The 19400-nt window shown below is 40.7% G+C and overlaps 1 protein-coding gene across 1 annotated transcript in view; it reads left to right on the top strand.

The window, feature by feature from the left end:
• LOC122655758 (cysteine synthase, chloroplastic/chromoplastic-like) overlaps nucleotides 1-19002 on the top strand; it is a 62911-nt gene extending 43909 nt beyond the window's left edge. The window contains exon 10 of the mRNA XM_043850076.1: nucleotides 18828-19002. Within this exon, the coding sequence (XP_043706011.1) occupies nucleotides 18828-18920 (93 nt within the window). The 3' untranslated portion in view covers nucleotides 18921-19002. The remainder of the gene's footprint in view (nucleotides 1-18827) is intronic.
• The last annotated feature ends 398 nt before the right edge of the window (nucleotides 19003-19400 follow it).

Below are 19400 nucleotides of genomic sequence, written 5' to 3'. Positions count from 1 at the left end.
GGCATTCCATACTTTTTGTTGTTCCCTTCCCATCCGTTGTTTGTCTTACCACCTCGTGTTTTTGGGTGTGTTTGTTTTATTCGGGATCATTGTCCTAGTCGCTCTAAGTTGGATCCTAAAGCTCTTAAATGTCTTTTCGTGGGGTATTCTAAAACCCAAAAGGGTTACCGGTGTTATTCTTTTGATTTGCGAAAGTACTTTGTTAACGTAGATGTCTCCTTCTTTGAATCTACTCCATTTGTTGCATCCTCGCTGCCTACTTCAGAGATGGATGATGATCTCCCTCTTTATGTTGTCGATACTTGTTCTCCTGTACAGGATCCTGTGCCTCCGGTGTCACCTCCAACAAAACCACTGGCTGTTTTTCGTCGTCGCCCGCCTGATGCATCGACACATCGCATTACACCTATGGAGAGATACAGTACCCAGGCAGCACCATCTACTACGTTATCCTCACCTTCAGATCCCACTTCAGGTACTTCCTCCTCTGTTACTGTACCTCCTATTTCTGATCTTGATGTTCCTATTGCTACCCGTAAGGGGGTACGTAGTTGTACCCAACACCCTATTGATCGTTTTGTTTCCTATGCTCGTTTGTCCTCTTCTTTTGTTGCTTGTTGGTCTACTCTTGACAGTTATCCTATTCCTAAGTCGCTGGTAGAGGCCTTGGCTCACCCTGGGTGGAGGGCTGCCATGACTGAGGAGTTATCCGCTCTGAAGGATAATCAGACATGGGATCTTGTTTCTTTACCATCTGGTAAGTCTGCTATTGGTTGTCGTTGGATATTTGTGGTGGAGGTTAATCCAGATGGGTCTGTGGCTCGGTTGAAGGCCCGTCTTGTTGCTAAGGGCTATGCCCAAGTATATGGTGTAGACTATTTGGATACTTTCTCTCCAATTGCAAAGCTTACTTCTGTCTGCATTTTGATTTCTTTGGCTGCTATTCATCACTGGCCGTTATTTCAGCTAGACGTCCAGAATGCGTTCTTGCATGGGGACCTCCTTGAGGAGGTGTATATGGAGCAACCTCCTGGTTTTGTTGCTCAGGGGGAGTCTGGTAAGGTGTGTAAGCTGAGGAAATCTTTGTATGGGCTGAAACAGTCACCGCGAGCTTGGTTTGGCCGCTTTACAGATGTTGTGCTGGAGTTTGGTTTGACTCGGTCTGAGAGTGATCACTCAGTGTTTTTCAAGCAGTCAGATGCAGGGAAGATATTTTTGGTGGTTTATGTAGATGATATTTTTATTACAGGGAATGACTCTTCAGGTATTGAGAGCTTGAAGTCATATTTGGGACAACAATTCCAGACTAAGGACCGGGGACGGCTGAAGTACTTCTTGGGCATTGAGGTAGCTCAATCAAGGAAAGGTATTTCGCTCTCACAGCGAAAATATGTGCTTGATTTACTCTCAGAGACAGGGTTACTGGGATCTAGGCCTTTGGATACTCCGATGGATCCAAATGTGAAACTCATGGTAGAGGATGGGGATGTTCTAGATGATCCAGAAAAGTATTGAAGGCTTGTTGGGAAATTCAACTATTTGACTGTGACTAGACCTGACATCTCTTTCTCTTACAGTGTGCTGAGTCAATTTATGTCCTCCCCTAGGACAGCTCATTGGGTGGCAGTTATAAGGGTGTTACGATATGTTAAGAAGGATCCAGGGCGTGGTCTCTTGTATTCTAATCATGGTCATAGAAGGATTGAAGGGTTTACTGATGCGGATTGGGCAGGATCTCCTATTGATCGAAAGTCTACTTCAGGCTACTGTGTCTTTGTTGGAGGGAACTTAGTTTCATGGAAGAGCAAGAAACAGACTGTAGTAGCTCGGTCTAGTGCAGAGTCTGAGTATCAGGCCATGGCTCATGGCACTTGTGAACTAATGTGGATTAAACAGTTGATGACTGAACTTGGATTTGGTGATGATTCTCCTATGCTGTTGTGGTGTGACAGTCAGGCTACCATTCATATTTCTGAGAATCCGGTGTTTCATGAGAGAACGAAACACAATGAGGTCGATTGTCATTTTGTTCATGAGAAGCTGCAGCAAGAGATTATTTCCCCTCGCCATATTCGCACTGGGGAGCAACTTGCTGACTTGTTCACCAAGTCTTTGGGAAGTATGAGAGTGAATTACATTTGTACCAAGCTGGGCATGATTAACATCTATGCTCTAGCTTGAGGGGGAGTGTTAGGAGTAAGGGGGAGAAAAGGGGAATCGTGAATAGGCTGACGCTAGCCTATTCACGATTTCTCTATATTTGGGGGTAGTTTTGTCTTTGTGTATTTTTTGGTTTTAACCTATTAATATTATGTTTTGGGGGTAGTTAGAGTTACGGCTGCTACCCCAATTGTGCAGTTTCTCTTCTTCCTTCTCCTCTCTTCTTCTCTTCTTCTCTCTTCTTCTTTCTTCTTCTTCTTTATTTAAATTTACACCTCTCTACCCAAATCTCAAATAAGGTTTCAATCCCACAAGAGAATTGGGTTTTGTCCAAGGATTTTCATATCTTATGAAAGATATAAGATTTGTCATATTCTTTAAATTTGTCAATCTGTTAAAATGCCCGCCTGCCAGTTGTGCTTAAAATATGGTGGATTTGATGCAGAAGTTAAGTCATGCCATCAAAAGAAAGAAATAAAACAGATTGTGAAGACTGACTCTGACATTATGGTCATCACAGCCACTTTTGCAATGTCACCATCATCGTGAGAGCCACCATGACAGCCAGTGGCTATTGTTTACATTTACTGTTCATTTCTAGGTTCTGTTTGGGTTTATTTCCTATTTTAATTGTTATTACTTGTTTAAGTCAGGCTCGGTTTGGGTTTAGTCAGATTAGGTTTCTTCCTTAGCTAGTTAATTGGAAGAGTTAGTCACTATGTTCTATTTCTTTCCTTTTGGGTCAGGATTGACTTCAGTCTTTCTTTTTGAGTCGGACTCTTACTCAAACTCTACATGTATATGTAAGGGGCTATAGCTTCAAAAACGAATTTGATGAATACATGAAGCTGCTGTGCTGTTCTGGTTCTATGAATTTCAGTCCAAGTTCTATGGATTATGAGTGTTGACTCAGTGGATTCTGTAGCATGATTCTGGTGGATTCTAGGTAAGGTTTTGGTGGTTTCCAACACTGCAATCAGGTGGATTCCTGATTGGTTTATCTCTCCCATCTCCTTTCTCCCATTTTCCATCTAATTCAGGTCAGGGATTCTAATTCTATACCCTGCGATTTACTGTTTTCTAGTTTCAGGTTCAGCTTTTATTTGTATACTTTTTAGTAACCTAGTTGCTGAATATTCTGCTAAATTATTCCATCGATTTTCCTATTTTTATGAGCAAGGTTTAAAGTATCGGTATCGAGTATCGTATCAGACATGTGATTTTAAGAGATGTATGCTATCGTATCGGAGAGACACAAGATACACTAAAGGCACACATGGAAATGTTTAGGATACATGTAGAATACAATTTTGAAGCATAAAACATAATAAATAAGCAATATGTAAAATATATTATGTATAAGAGGAGAACAAAGCATGACGAGACAAGTGCATTCCATTGATTATGTATAAAGGATGAAGTTTCTTAATTGTACTAATACCAAAAAAAAATGTCACTTTCAGTTTTGGGAAGATTTAGGGTTTAGATACACACCTCATTGCAAAAGAAAACCTAGTTTGATGCAATCGTTCAGGTTGTTTTTCACTAGCCTAGTGATCCATTGCAAAAAACGATACTAAAAATAAATATTTGAGCAAAAAATGCAGAGCTTTGATAGAAAACTGTTCTTGTGCAAATCTGGTTTCGATCCTTGGTTGCAGGTTGTTTAATTACCAAATGATAATGAAATCAACATTACTAAAGTTTCTTTTGTCAGTAGAAACAAGGAATCAGGTTGATTTTGCCAAGACAAATTGATTACAATTCCTTACAGGAACTCTTGGTAAGTGTTTTGAGTCATTGATCGAGTTATATAGTTTATAAAATATGTACCAAGTGTATGTATCAATAAGTATCAACCATGTCAAGTTACGTATTGACCCTATACAGTTGATACTTTTTTTAGGTATCGTATTGGTGCCGTATTGTATCGGTACCCTAAAAATAAGATACATATCGGTTAGTATTTGCGGATACATTAGGATACTAAAACCCTTGTTTACTAGATTCAGTTTTTTTTTGGAAACTGCATTTCTATATCGATTTCGGGAGCCCTACTTCAATTCTACTTCTTAACTTCCAGCTTTTCTGAATCTTATACCTGTTACTGTTCTGGTCTTAATTACTTGCTTGACTAACTAATTACTGCCTTTATTGAATTTTGATTTAGAACCCAAATCCCTGCTATCTAATTTGCTGTTCTGTCTGGGTTTTCAAGTTTCCTAATTTCAGTAGGAAACCTGAATAACTTGAAATAGGTCCATTGAATCTATAAGTCATATTTTACAGATTTGGTCTCCTTATCAAACAAAACCTTTGACCTAAATTTCTGCCTAATCAGACTGGTTTTAATTTAATTCTTGACTGTTCACCTAATCGGGGTTGTTCTTTTCTCTGCGGTCCTGTCGCAAGCTAACTCCCACTGGATTCCCTAGTTCGAGTTTGGGTTCTGTATTAATTGGTATCAGAGCTATGGACTGCATTGGCGAAATTACTGCCACTGTGAACCAGTTAGTTGAGTCAGTTGTCCAAAGATGCTACTGTTATGAAGCGGCAAAAAGGGATTACATCTGAAAATATAAACTTTGGGAAGTTCTAGGAGCATGCGGAGATAGTCACTAAGGCACTCCCACAGGTATCTAGGATGCAAGTAATCAACGATAGGGAAGATCCATTTTCCCCCACAGACTGAAGATGAATCAGCATTCCAAGATCAGGTTCTTTGCAATACGGAAAATTTTCTTTTTACTTCTAGAGCAAGAGCCCAAGAGAGCAGACAACACTGAGAAGGTCAAAAAGGACAAAGGTTGGAGTAATAATTGAAGAGGAGGTCATGAATAAGGAAGACTTCAAGGGTAGTCTGCATGCAGCTGTGAATGTTCCAGATGCTGTTCTTGATGTTGAAGAAACAGAGTTTCCTAGGTTGCTGATTTTATTCCTATCATTCACACACCACTGGAATTTTGTTTTTGGTTGAATCAGGATGCCATGCACAAGATGATTCTGCACCACTACAAAACTTGTGGATAAGTTTTCTCATGCCGGGAGGAATTGATGCAGAATTGAAGTCATGCCAGCAGATGAAAGAAAAGAAAACAGCTTTTGAAGACTGGCTGTGGCACCACAGCCACCACAGCCAGTTTTGCAATGTCACCAACCATGATAGACATTTAGTTATCATGACAGACAGTGGCTACTGTTCATGTTTAGTGTTCATGTCTAGGTTCTGTTTTGGGTTTTATTTTCCTAATTTTAATTGTTATTAGTTGTTTAAGTCGGGCTGGCTTAGGTTATTTAAGTCCAGTCTTGTTTGGTTGTCAGGAAACAGCCTCTCTCAAAGTGGGGGTAAGGCTGTGCACATTATGACCCTCCCCAGACCCTGCAGTGGTGGGAGCCTCATGCACTGGGTACACCCTTTTACTCTTGTTTGGTTGTCTTCCTTTATTATTTAAAGTTGTTTGGTCAGATTAGGACTCTTCTTTAGCTGGTTAATTAGAAAAATTGAGAGTCAGTCTATGTTTTATTTCTTTCTTTTTAGGGTCAGGATTCACTTTAGTCTTTCCTTTTTTCTGAGTCAGTTTGTCTTCCTCAAATTCTACATGTAAGGAGCTACAGCCTAAAAAACGAATTGATGAATGAATGAAGTTGCTCTATGCATTCAGAGTGTTGATTCAGTAGAACTTGAGCAGTGCTGCTGTGGATTCAGTAGCGTGCTTCCAGTGGATTTCAGGTAAGGTTTTGGTGGATTCCTGATTGGTTTGGCTCTCCTATTGCCATTCTCTCATTCTCCACTGAATTCAGGTCAGAGGTTCTAGTTCTCATACCTTGCGATTTACTGTTTTCTATTTTCAGGTTCAGCTTTGATTTGAATTCTGTTTTCTAAATCATTCCATCGATTTGGCTACTGTTTATGAGATTCAGTTTCTGTTTGAAAATTTCTGTTTTCTAAATTGATTTCAGGAACCCAACTTCAAATCTGCTTCTTCAATTCCAGCTTTTCTGAATCTGATTCCTATTTACTGTTTTTCTGGTCTCAATTACTTGCTTAACTAGCTAATTACTGCCTTAATTGAATCCTGATTTAGAACCCTTAATCCCTGTTATCAATTTTGCTTGATTTAAATTTCCTAATTCCAGTAGGAAACCTGAATAACTTGAAATCTGTCCATTGGATCTAGATCATATCTTACAGCTTTGTTCTCCATATCAAACTAAGCGTTCGACCTAATTTCTGTCCAATAAAGATTTTAATTGATTTCTTGACTGTTCTCTTAATCTGGTTTTTTACTTTTCTCTATGATCCCACTGGATTTACCCTGGTTTGAGTTCAGTTTCTGCTTTAATCTTATCATACTATGAGCAGTGTAGCTAGGGACAAATTTCCCTTCTTTCGTTTCCTCTTTTTTTTCTGAGAGGTTAAAAAACATTGAGTTTTATTTTTTGTTGGTTATTTAAGTCAGCTTTCTGGGTTGTCCTTTCCTTCTTTTAAGTTCTAGTTTACTTTTTGTTGAATAATGTACACCAGAATGTCGTGGGGGATTCTGGTCTTTTTACAGTCGTATATTTATGTTTATGTACTGCCTAGCTAAGTCGGCTATACTAGGGGTATTATTGTCATTAGAATGTAAATTTTCACTTTATAAATATATGGCTTGGTTGATCAATTCGATCAGTCAAGCATTCCCATTATTTCAGTTTTGTTTAACATGGCATCAGAGCCAATTCTGATCTAGGTTATACAAAATTTTCATCACATCCCCCTTCCTTCTCTTTCTCAATCTCTGTTCTTCTTCTTCTTCTTCTCTCCTTGGTTCTCTCCAGCCTTCAAGGGCAGCACTAATGAAGTGATCATATTATGATCTAGATGCTGCCCTACATCTCACCCCACCATTGATGATTTGATTATTTTTTCTCAATAGTTGCTGCCTCCTATCTTCTGTGATATTTTGGGACTGCCTTTACTCTTTGAAAATCAGCCCTATTAGTTTGGGATATTGATTGGTCACCTTGGAGCTCCAATAGCCGGCCTCTGGACAGCATCTATCAAGTTCCATCATCTACGATTGAAGACCTACAGTTACAGCCCTTATTATCCCTACATCAATCTCAACTTTCAAGGTTTTTGAAAACCCTGACACTATATCGATCTTAGGGTTTCAGCTGTTTGATGGAGAAAAATTTTTGAGGGTTGGTTCCCCTATCCTATTGGTGCACTCAACCTCAATTTCAGCCTCATCTATTGCAGATTTTTGAAGTTCTCAAATTTTCAAGTTTTTTGATCAATTTTGCCCATATCGATCTGTTCCTTGCTTGGCTGGATACATCATGCCTGCATCTGATATTACCACTGCTACTTCTGGAGAAGATGGTCAGTCTAGGACTGAATTTCTTCCATATGCTGTTGCTATTAAGCTTGATGGTTCCAATTACCTCATATGGGCCAGATCTCTCTTTAACTGTGGCTGGCAGAGGACTTACTGGCCATCTTACTGGCACCTCTATACAGCCCCCTGATGAGGGCCCTCTTCGAGCTTGTTGGACTGCTAATGATGCGATGGTTATGTCTTTTGTACTAAACTCCATGCAACCAGATCTCTCTAGTCAGTATCTTCTCCTTGAAACAGCCACATAGATATGGACTGCTGTCAAGGAAACTTATGGCCAGTTAAGTAATGATGCTCAAGTTTATGAGATTCAGAAGACACTCCACACCACTACCCAGAAGGAGTTGTCTGTCTCAAAGTATTATGCTGCCCTCAAGAGCTTATGGCAACAATTGGACCACTACTCTCGTTTCCATCCTTCTACAGCTGCCGACATTGCTGCCTATCGAAAATATGTGGACCAGATTCGTGTCTATGATTTTGGCTGGTCTTAATGCTGAATTTGATCCCATTCGTGTGCAAGTTCTTGGTAGGGTCCCTTTTCCAACATTGGAGCAGGCCTTTGCTTATGTTCATACTGAAGAGACACATCGGACTGATATGATGTTGACTCCTATGGTTGAGAGATCAGCTTTACAAGCTGTTGGTTCCAGCCCGATTACTATCTTTGAGAGTATTGCTACGGCTGCTTCAGCAAAAGAGCCTGTCAAGTGTGAGCACTACCACAAACCATATCACACCAAGGCTACTTGCTAGAAATTACATGGGAAGCCTGCTGATTTTGAGGCCACACGTGGTCATGGTAAAACTAAATACAAGGCTAATCATACTGAAAGTGTAGCTACAGCCCCCACTGTTGAAAATGGTCTCTCCCAGGAAGAATTACAAGCTTTCAGGCGCATGCTACAGTCTTCCGCTGCCCCTACTAAATCTCTTCCTGCCAGTTACTCTACTCCATCAGGTTCCCACTTTGCCCGCTTAGGTATTTCCTTTGTTAGTCATTGTGCATAGGTTGTCTCTACTCCATGGATCATAGACTCCGGTGCCACTGGTCACATGACAAGTTTTTCTAGCCTTTTTTATACCTATTCTCCTACTTCAGGCAAGTATAAAGTCAAAGTGGCTGATGGATCCCTCTCATTCACTACTAATCTTCTTTCTATTAGTAGTATTACAAAAAATCTGAATTGCAAAGTGACTTTTTTTCCAACTCATTGTGTTTTTCAGGAACTGGAATCAAGGAAGACGATTGGATCGGGTAAAGTACATGGTGGATTGTACCTACTTGATGGTGGACATCTTGCTACACAAGCATTACCTTCTCAACTATGTCACCCTACTTCTTTCTCCTTTGAATTACACCAAGGCATTCTAGACTAGGCCACCCCCCCTTAGGAACTTTATCCCATTTATTTCCAGCACTAGTTAAACATTGTAATAAGGAAGATTTTTTTTTGTGAGGTTTGTGTCTTGGCTAAATAGACACATTCAACTTATCCTATTTCTAATAAAGGTGTACTTCCCTATTTCAATTGATTCATACTGATGTGTGGGGTCCTAGTCGCAATTCTATTTTTTTTTATCATAGGTGGTTTGTTACTTTCATCGACTATTATTCCCGATCTACTTGGGTTTATCTGATGCACACAAAAAATGAAGTTTTTTCATGTTTTCAGCATTTTCATAAGATGGTCCAGACCCAATTTAATGCCACTCTCAAAGTCTTAAAAAGTGACAATGGGACAGAATATATGGAAGGTCAGTTCCAACAATACCTTGCTGCCCATGGGGCTTACATCAGACCAGCTGTGTTGATAATCCAGCCCAGAATGGTGTGGCTGAGAGGAAAAATCGCCATCTCTGGGAGGTGGCTCGAGCACTCATGTTTGCTCGACATGTTCCATCTTTTTATTGGGGAGATGCTGTCCTCACTGCGGCCTATTTAATTAATAGGCTGCCTAGTCCGGTTCTTGGCTCCAAGTCCCTTGCTGAGCTATTATATGGCTCTTCATATTTTATTGTTCCCCCTAGGGTGTTTGGCTGCGTTTGTTATGCCGGGGATACTAGGACCTCTGGTAAACTTGAGCCTCGTAGTCTCCGCTACATTTTCTTAGGTTACTCTGCTACCCAAAAGGGGTACAAGTGCTATTATCCACCTGCTCGATGTACCCTGGTAAGTATGGATGTTGTTTTTCATGAGATTGTCTTCTATTATTTGTCCCCACCTCTTCAAGGGGAGAGTGTTAGTGAAGATGTGTTGACCATAGAACCTCCCCTTCCGTATGTTCACCATGAGTCTGTTCCTGTTCCACCTACTCCTAGTCCTCCCTCTAACTCAGAGGGAGAGGTTCCTACACAGGGGGAGACCATCACAGATAATGTTGAAATTCCTATTAGGGGTAGATAACTCCAGTCCAGAAAACCATTAGTGAATTTCAGAGGAGGATTAATGATTCTAATATGCAGACTTATACAAGGAAACATAAGCAGCTTCAATCCACTATTGCACCAGTACCCATCCAGTTGTTGAACCTGGATCCAGAACCTGTTTCTCCACCTGGTAATACTTATTCTCTTGATCTACCTATTGCTGTTCGCAAAGGTGTCAGGGCTTACACTAAGCACCCTATATCCCATGTTGTTTCCTATGACTCCCTTTCTCCATCTTTTTGTGCTTTTGTTTCTTCTCTTTCTTCTGTTCGTATTCCTAACAATTGGTAGGAAGCTTTATCAGATGGAAAGTGGAAGGCATCAATGATGGAAGAATTGGAAGCCCTGAAAAAAAATGACACATGGGAGCTTGTGGTTCCTCCACCAGGGAAAAGGACTATTAGATGCAAGTGGGTGTTTGTAGTGAAATAGAAGGTGGATGGCACTGTGGATAGATATAAGGCACGACTCGTGGCAAAGGGGTTCACTCAGACATATAGGATTGATTACCAGGAGATCTTTACTCTTGTTGCAAAGCTGAATGCTGTTCGAGTTTTGCTATTTTATGCAGTCAACCTTGGATGGGATTTATAGCAACTGGATGTGAAGAATGCTTTCCTTAATGGAGAACTGGATGAGGAGGTGTATATGGACATTCCACCAGGGTTCGTTTGTAATAAAAACCAAGGCAAAGTATGTAAATTGAAGCGTGCACTTTATGGGCTGAAGCATTCACCTCGAGCATGGTTTGGCCGGTTTCACAAGGCTATGGTTTCTATGGGCTACAAGTAGAGTAATGCTGATCACACTCTGTTTATAAAGAGGTTTGGTAAAAAACTCACTGTGCTTCTACGTTGATGATATTGTGGTTACTGGCAATAGTGGTGATGAGATTAGCCGATTAAAGACCTTTCTTGGACAGGAGTATGAGATTAAAGATCTAAGAAAGCTGAGGTACTTTCTTGGGATTGAGGTTGCCAGATCTTCTAAGGGCATGTTTCTCTCCCAAAGGAAGTATGTCCTAGATTTATTGGCTGAAAGTCTGAAACTGGTTTGTTAGGGTGTCACCCTTCAAATATTCCTATGGATGCTAATATTCGTCTAAAAAGAAAGGAGGGTGAACCTGTTAACAAAGGCCGGTACCAAAGACTTATAGGGAAGTTGATTTATCTCTCACACACACATTTTGACATTGCTGTTGCTATGAGTATTGTGAGTTAGTTCATGCATGATCCCTACTCTTCCCATATGAAGGTTGTTCTTCGTTTTCTTGACTACTTAAAGTCAACTCCTAGGAAAGGTATTCTCTTGTATCTTAATGATCACCTACGGATAGAGGCATACACGGATGCTGATTGGGCTAGTTCTCCGGATCGCAAGTCTATCTCTGGGTATTGTTCTTTTGTAGGTAGCAATCTTGTCACTAGGCGTAGCAAGAAGCAGAATGTGGTGGCCCGTTCTAATGCTGAAGCAGAATTTTGTGCTATGGCACAAAGCATTTGTGAGTTGCTCTGGCTAAAAGGTTTGCCACAAGACCTTGGGGTTCCTGTCTATCTCCCTATGATGTTGTACTATGACAACAAGGCTGCAATTAGCATTGCACATAACCCGGTACAACATGATCATACCAAGCATGTTGAAGTGGATAGCCATTTCATCAAGGAAAAATTGGAAGAAGGGTTGATTTGTGTTCCTTTTGTGAAGTCTACTGATCAGCTTGTTGATATATTCAGCAAGGGACTGTCCGGAAAGATGTTTCATCCTAATTTAGTCTAGTAGGGCATGACTGATATTTTTGCTCCAACTTGAGGGGGAGTGTTGAATAATGTACACCAAAATACCGTGGGGCTATTCTGGTCCTTTTACAATCTTATATTTATGTTTATGTACTGCCTAGCTAAGTCGGCTATGCTAGGGGTATTATTGTCATTAGGATGTAATTTTTCACTTTATAAATATATGGCTTGGTTGATCAATTCGATCATTCAAGCATTTCCATTATTTCAGTTTTGTTTAACGCTTTTTCTTGTTTTTGATTAGAAGATTCATTACTTAAATATAACCCAATCAAAAACCAATTAATTAGTTCTGTTGAGCTTCAAATCCAACGTGCTACTTTGAAACTGTAAGCACTGTCACGTATTGCAAGTAAAGGCAATACAAGCTTAAGTTTGCTTGAAAATGAAGGTAAACTAACTTCTGTGGGCTAATTAAATGCTTTTATGGATGACTGTATGATATTTTCCATTTGATACTTGTGTTTAGAGGTATAAAGTAACTTAAAGGCCTCTTTCGGGTTGATGAAGAGTCATGTTTGAAAACCTATTTGTTTGACCTGATCATTGAATTGTTGGGTATGCCATCTTCAAACCATGGAAACCTTACCACATGTCCAACTAAATTAGTGCCACAATGGATCAGATGTTGGTACTTGCGAATTGAAGTCGATTATATACCCACCAGATCACAATCCAATCCGAGAGCTGCTGGATCTGAAAATGGTGAAACGATATTCAAATCCAATTAGGTTTTGTTTGAACTCCGAACTGGATTCTGATACTTCTTGTTCTTGAACCAAGAGCATATGTCATAGTAAAAAAATTGAAGTATTTTGCGAAATAAGATCAAGATTTGACCTAAATAAAATTAGGTTTTACATCTGTCCAAAATAAAGATTGTAGACTGAACATTTCTTCAATTGATAATCTTTAGAATCTGAACTTGTTAACATGAGTCATGAGTGTTGCAAACAAAGACCACCTCCCACTACATGGTGCTGGGTTTGGTCAAAAAACAGCCCCATTTCTTTTTGATCGGCATGTTCCTCGTTTAGTGGATATCATGCACCCCATCCATCGGTGGGTTTGTTCATTTTAGTCATAATGTTGTAAATAGAAACTTGTAGGTTACTGTTAAATTATGTACACCAGAATACCCTGGTCTTTTGGGTGTTTTATTTATTTTTATTTATGTATTTATGAGCAAGGGTAGAAATGTAATTAGGGCTGTGACACTGTTCATGTGAACAGTGTCGTGAACAGTGTCGTGAATAGTGTTTCCCCTTGTAATCTCTTTTATTATTATTATAAATAGAGAGCTTGACTGATCTCATTGATCATTCAAGCATTATTCCACAAACCCGTTTGGCATCAGAGCCAAAATTTCTCTGATCTAAGTTTTCAAAACCCACCCCCTTCCTATTGTTTTTTCTTTCCTCCCCTTCTCTCGATTTCTTTTCTCTCTTTTTTTTCCCCTTTGCTTCTCCTCCCTTCCTAAGGGCAGCACTACAGAGGTAATCATATGATCTAGTTGCTGCCCTATTCCCACCTCTGTTTTTTCCCTTTATGAGATAATTTATTTGGTTCGATTGCTGCTGGTTCCTGTCTACGATTTTTGGAGTTTCCAGAATTTTGAAGCCCTAGCCACTACCATTGATCAAGGCTGGTTTTCTGCATATTGGACACTCATCTGCGATCTGGGCCAGCTGCCCTCAAGCCTTTTTTAGTTGTTAAAGACCCCTTCTCCCAATCGATTCCTCTTTTTTAGGGTTTTCTAAAACCCTGATCATTATCGATTTTTGGGAATTGGGTTGTTTGCTGCTGTTTTTTTATTGGAGCTTCTTCTCTTCATCAAGGACATCCTCTACAGGTTCTTGGACAGATTCGATCAAGCTTCTTCGTCAATTTTTTTTGGATCCCCATCACCACATCGATCTCCAATTTCGGGTTCTCTTCCAAAACCCTGACATTGTCGATCTCTGTGGAAGGGATCTCTCTGCTGCTACTGATTTTTTGGGAGCTGTTTTGTCCTTCATATTGGCCCACTCGACCTTGATTTCAACTCTTGGTTTGGTGTAATTGCTGGTTTTTCATTCTCCACAGCCTTGTTGCAACTATGGGTGACTCTGCTGATTCCACTGCAACTTCTAATCAACCTGGACATGAAAAATCAGATTATCATACTTTTCAGCCCAATCCCATCAAACTTGATGGCAAGCAACTACCTATTGTGGTCTCGGTCACCTCTTTTGCTATTGCTGGCCGTGGTCTCACCGGCCACATTGATGGCACTTGTTCCCATGCTGCTGCCCCAGTGCTGCTCCCGACTCATTGGCTTGCCAACAATGGTGTTCTCATGTCTTATTTGATTGGTTCTATGACTTCGGACATTGCACATGGGTTCCTCCTTTTTGATACAGCTTCTCAGGTTTGGTCAGCCTGTAAGGAAACGTACGAACAGCTTGGTAATGATGCACAGGTCTATGAACTCAGGAAGAAGGTTCTTCATACTACTCAGGGGGACTTAATAGTCTCTAAATATTATGCTACTCTGCGCAACCTTTGGCAACAGTTGGACCACTTCTCTGATTACCAACCTGATAATGCTACTAATCTAGCTGCCTATAAGAAACATGTGGATAAAATCAGGGTCTATGACTTCTTGGCTAGGTTGAATGTTGAGTATGACCCAATTCGTGTTCAAGTGTTGGGCCATTCCCCTTTTCCCAAACTTGAGCAGTCTTATGCCTTGGTCTCCTCTGAAGAAAATCGCCGAGCTGCTATATTGCACCCTGCTGTCCCTGACAGATCAGCCCTTCAGACTACTGTACCGGCTCCTTCTACACCAGTTGGCACTCTCTCTGTGGGTGGTACTACTATCGTCACTATTACTTGTGAGCATTGTCATAAGCCTTATCACACCAAGGACAAATGTTGGAAACTTCATGGGAAGCCTGCTGACTTTGAGGCTGAACGGGCTGCCAAGCGAAAACCAAAAACCAAGGCCAATCACTCTGAGTCTGTCACTGCAGCCCCTACTACTGACATTGGCCTATCTCAGGAGGATTTACAGGCATTCCTACGTGTGCTAAAGTCTTCCACTGCTGCTGCCTCTACTACACCAGCTACTGCCACTTCGTCTACTCCTTTAGGTTCACACTTTTCTCGGTCAGGTATTTCGTTTGGTGGTCATTGTGCCTCTGTAGCGTCCCATCCTGGGATCATTGATTCTGGAGCTACAGATCACATGACCGGGTCCTCTAGCCTCTTCCATCGTTATTCTCCTATCTCTGGGAAAGACAAAGTCAAGGTGGCTGATGGTTTCCTTTTCTCCATTTCTGGAAAAGGAATCATTAACTGCACTCCTTCCCTTCCTTTGTCCAATGTTTTACATATTCCAAATTTTACTACTAACCTTCTTTCTATTAGTAGTATAACTCGTGATCTTAACTGCAAAGTAACCTTTTTTCCTTCCCATTGTGATTTTCAGGATCTGGACTCTGGGAAGACGATTGGATTGGGTAAAGTGCATGGTGGCCTATACCTGCTTGACGATGGACATCTCACTCCACCTCCATTACTACCACTACATCAGAATTCCTTAGTATCTTCTAAAATTTATCAGTGGCACTCTAGATTAGGTCACCCCCCCTTAAGCATCTTAACATCTTTATTTTCTACTTTGGTCAAACATTGTGATAAGACCGATTTCTTTTGTGAGGCTTGTGTTCTGGCCAAACAGACACGTTCAACTTATTCTATTTCTAATAAAAGGAGTTCTTCACTTTTTCACTCAGTACATTCTGATGTTTGGGGCCCCAGTCGTAAGACTTCGGTTTCTGGTCACCGTTGGTTTGTGTCTTTTATTGATTGTCATTCTAGACACACATGGGTTTATCTTTTACACACCAAAAGTCAAGTTTTTTCTTGTTTTCAGCATTTCCATAACATGGTCAAAACTCAGTTCAATGCTACTCTCAAAGTCTTGAGAAGTGATAATGGGACTGAGTATACAGACACTCAATTTCAGAAATACCTTGTTGATAATGGGATTGTTCATCAGACAAGTTGTGTTGATACCCCAGCCCAAAATGGTGTGGTTGAAAGGAAGAACCGATACTTGTTGGAGGTGGCCAGGGCGTTGATGTTTTCGCGCCATGTTCCCTCCCAATATTGGGGGGATTCTATTCTTACTGCAACCTATCTTATTAATCGGTTGCCTTCCCGTGTTCTTGACTCCCGTCCAGTCGATATTTTACATGGGAATTCCACCTTTGTGGTTCCTCCCAAAGTTTTCGGTTGTGTGTGTTATGCCAGAGACACTAAACCTCATGGCAAATTTGATCCCCATGGGTTAAGGTGTATTTTTTTGGGTTATTCTCCAACCCAGAAAGGTTATAAGTGTTACCACCCTCATTCTCGTCGTACTTTGGTCAGTATAGATGTGGTCTTTCATGAAAGTCTTGCCTATTATCAGTCTACACATCTTCAGGGGGAGAATTCTGGTTCCAGTGAAGATGTGCTTGTGTTTCCTCCCCTTGAAATTCCTCCTTTGGCTGCTGCCTAACCTCCTACCACTGCTGCCCAGCCTCCTACCGTTGTTGTCCAGCCTCCTTTGGCTGCTGCCCAGCCTTCTTTGGCTGCTGCACAGCCTCTTTTGGCTGCTGTCCCTTCATCTGTAGGGACTCCTTTACCGGGGGAGTATGTAGGAAATAATGGTAGTAATGATCATTGTCAGGGGGAGTTGACTCTAGTCCAAAGAACCATCAGTGAATTTCAAAAGAAAATTGACAACTCTAATATCATCACCTACAAGAGACACTCTAACAGAGGGCAGCATCAATCCACTGTGGCACCAATACCTATCCAATTGCCAACCCAGGAGTCAGATCCTCCTTCTCCTTGTGGTGAGACCTCTCCTTCCGATCTACCTATTGCTCATCGAATAGGTACTAGGACTTGCACCCTGCATCCCATTTCTTGCTTTGTTTCTTATAGTTCTCTTTCTCCATCTTTTCGTGCATTTGTGTCCTCTCTTCCTTCTGTTCCTATTCCTAAAAACTGGCAAGAAGCATATACAGATGGAAAGTGGAAGGCAGCTATGTTGGAAGAAATGAGAGCTTTAAAGAAAAACAACACTTGGGATCTTGTAACCCTCCCTCCAAGAAAAAAACCAGTGGAGTGTAAGTGGGTGTTTGTGGTCAAACAAAAGATTGATGGGTCTGTGGATCGGTATAAGGCACGTTTTGTTGCAAAGGGCTTCACTCAAACATATGGGATTGACTATCAGGAGACTTTTGCCCCTGTTGCAAAATTGAATACAGTTCGGGTTTTACTATCGTGTGCAGTTAATCTTGGATGGGATCTCCAACAGTTGGATGTGAAGAATGCCTTCCTAAATAGGGAACTTTGTGAGGAGGTATACATGGATATTCCACCAGGTTTTTCTTCTGACAATAATGAAGGCAAGGAGTGTAAATTGAAGCGAGCATTGTATGGGCTGAAGCAGTCACCTCGAGCATGGTTTGGTCGGTTCCACAGGGCAATGACATCTGTTAGCTACAAGCAAATTAATGCTAATCATACTCTCTTTATAAAGAGGGCTGGTGAGAAGCTCACTGTTCTTATAGTGTATGTGGATGACATTGTGGTTACAGGCAATGATGGGGATGAGATCAGCCGGTTGAAGAAGTTTCTTGAGTAGGAATTCGAGATTAAAGATCTAGGGCCGCTACGGTACTTTCTTGGGATTGAGGTTGCCAGATCTTCTAAAGGCATCTTTCTCTCCCAAAGGAAGTATGTCCTAGACTTGTTGGCTGAAACTGGTCTGTTAGGATGTCACCCTTCAGATACTCCTATGGAGGCTACTGTTCGTCTCAAAGAAAGGAGGGTGAACCTATTGATAAAGGCCAGTACCAACGCCTAGTGGGAAAGCTGATTTATCTCTCACACACTCGTCCCGATATTCTTTGTTCTTGTGAGTCTTGTGAGTCGGTTCATGCATGATCCCTATTCTTCTCACATGGAGGCTGTTCTTCGGATTCTCCACTACTTGAAGTCAGCTCCTGGAAAAGGCATTCTTCTGTCTCCTAATGGTAACCTACGGGTAGAGGCGTATACCGATGCTGACTGGGCTGGTTCTGCAGATTGGAAGTCTATCTCTAGGTACTGTTCTTTTGTAGGTGGCAATTTGGTCACTTGGCGTAGCAAGAAGCAGAATGTGGTGGCTTGTTCTAGTGCTGAAGCCGAGTTTTGGGCTATGGCATAAGGCATTTGTGAGTTACTTTGGTTGAAAGGCTTGCTACAAGATCTTGGTGTTCCTGTTCATCTTCCCATGATATTGTACTGTGATAACAAAACTGCAATCAGCATTGCACATAACCCGGTACAACATGATCGCACTAAACATGTTGAAGTAGACAGAGGGATGATTTGTGTTCCCTTTGTGAAGTCTGCTGATCAGGTTGCTGATATCTTCACTAAGGGATTATCTGGGAAATTGTTCCATCCCATTCTAGTTAAGTTGGGCATGATTGATATATTTGCACCAACTTGAGGGGGAGTGTTAAATTATGTACACCAGAATACCATGGGGGTATTCTGGTCTTTTGGGTGTTTTATTTATTTTTATTTATGTATTTATGAGCAAGGGTAGAAATGTAATTAGGGCTGTGACACTGTTCACATGAACAGTGTCTTGAACAGTGTTTCCCCATGTAATCTCTTTTATTATTATTATAAATAGAGAGCTTGACTGATCTCATTGATCATTCAAGCATTATTCCACAAACCTGTTTTGTTAACAGTTACCATATTAAATGTGTGTTATATTGGGTTCCAGTATTTTGGTTCTCACTATTGACAGTGTGCTGGGTTCTACATTATAAAACCAGAATGTGTATAAGCATCAGGACTGTTCCAGTGATGTGATTTGTGGGGTCTCCAGTACTCTTTACAGCTGAGATCATTTTATATGGCTGCTTGCAGGTTACGACATTGTTGCATTATTAATGAGTGCCTAACCCATTTACTAGTAGTAATTTTATTTTGCTTGGGTTCTGAATGCTACTTGCAGGTTTTGTTCCCAAGTTTTGGCGAGCGATATCTTTCTACTGTTCTTTTCCAATCAGTCAGAGAGGAGTGCGAGAAAATGCAACCCGAGCCCTGAGGGTCATTTCCATGGATCTATTCATTGTATCAATTAAAATGCTGCATTTATGCTTTTACTTCATTTTGTTTTGTTATCTCCATCCCATCTTGCGTCAACCTCAAGTTTAGATTAGTGGTTTTAGAAACTAAAAAGTAAAAGAAAAGTGTTGCTAAATTTCAAAAGGAGAACAACTTTGATGTTTTTTTTTTTGTAGATAAGCAAAAAGAATTCTGATTTATGACCGAGTTTTCCTTCACCCATGGTCAATAGAGAATCTCTTAATCCACAAGTTCTGGTGGTTGGATGGGTTTCCTAGAATAATGACGAAGCCATTTTGGACTTTGAACCATTGTGGGAGGGGAAAGGGGTAAAGGGAATGATGACACTCCAATGGTGAAAGAAAAACTTTTGCCTTTGATGTATTTTTTTTTTATTTTGTTGATTATTCTGTATTCATATACAACTTCCAATTGATTATTAGTTTTGCTCATCTTTTGC

Source organism: Telopea speciosissima, chromosome 3, assembly GCF_018873765.1.
Source record: "Telopea speciosissima isolate NSW1024214 ecotype Mountain lineage chromosome 3, Tspe_v1, whole genome shotgun sequence".
Taxonomy (NCBI): Eukaryota; Viridiplantae; Streptophyta; class Magnoliopsida; order Proteales; family Proteaceae; genus Telopea; species Telopea speciosissima.
Note: the sequence above shows the minus strand (reverse complement) of the source record. Positions and strands in the feature narration are given on the sequence as shown.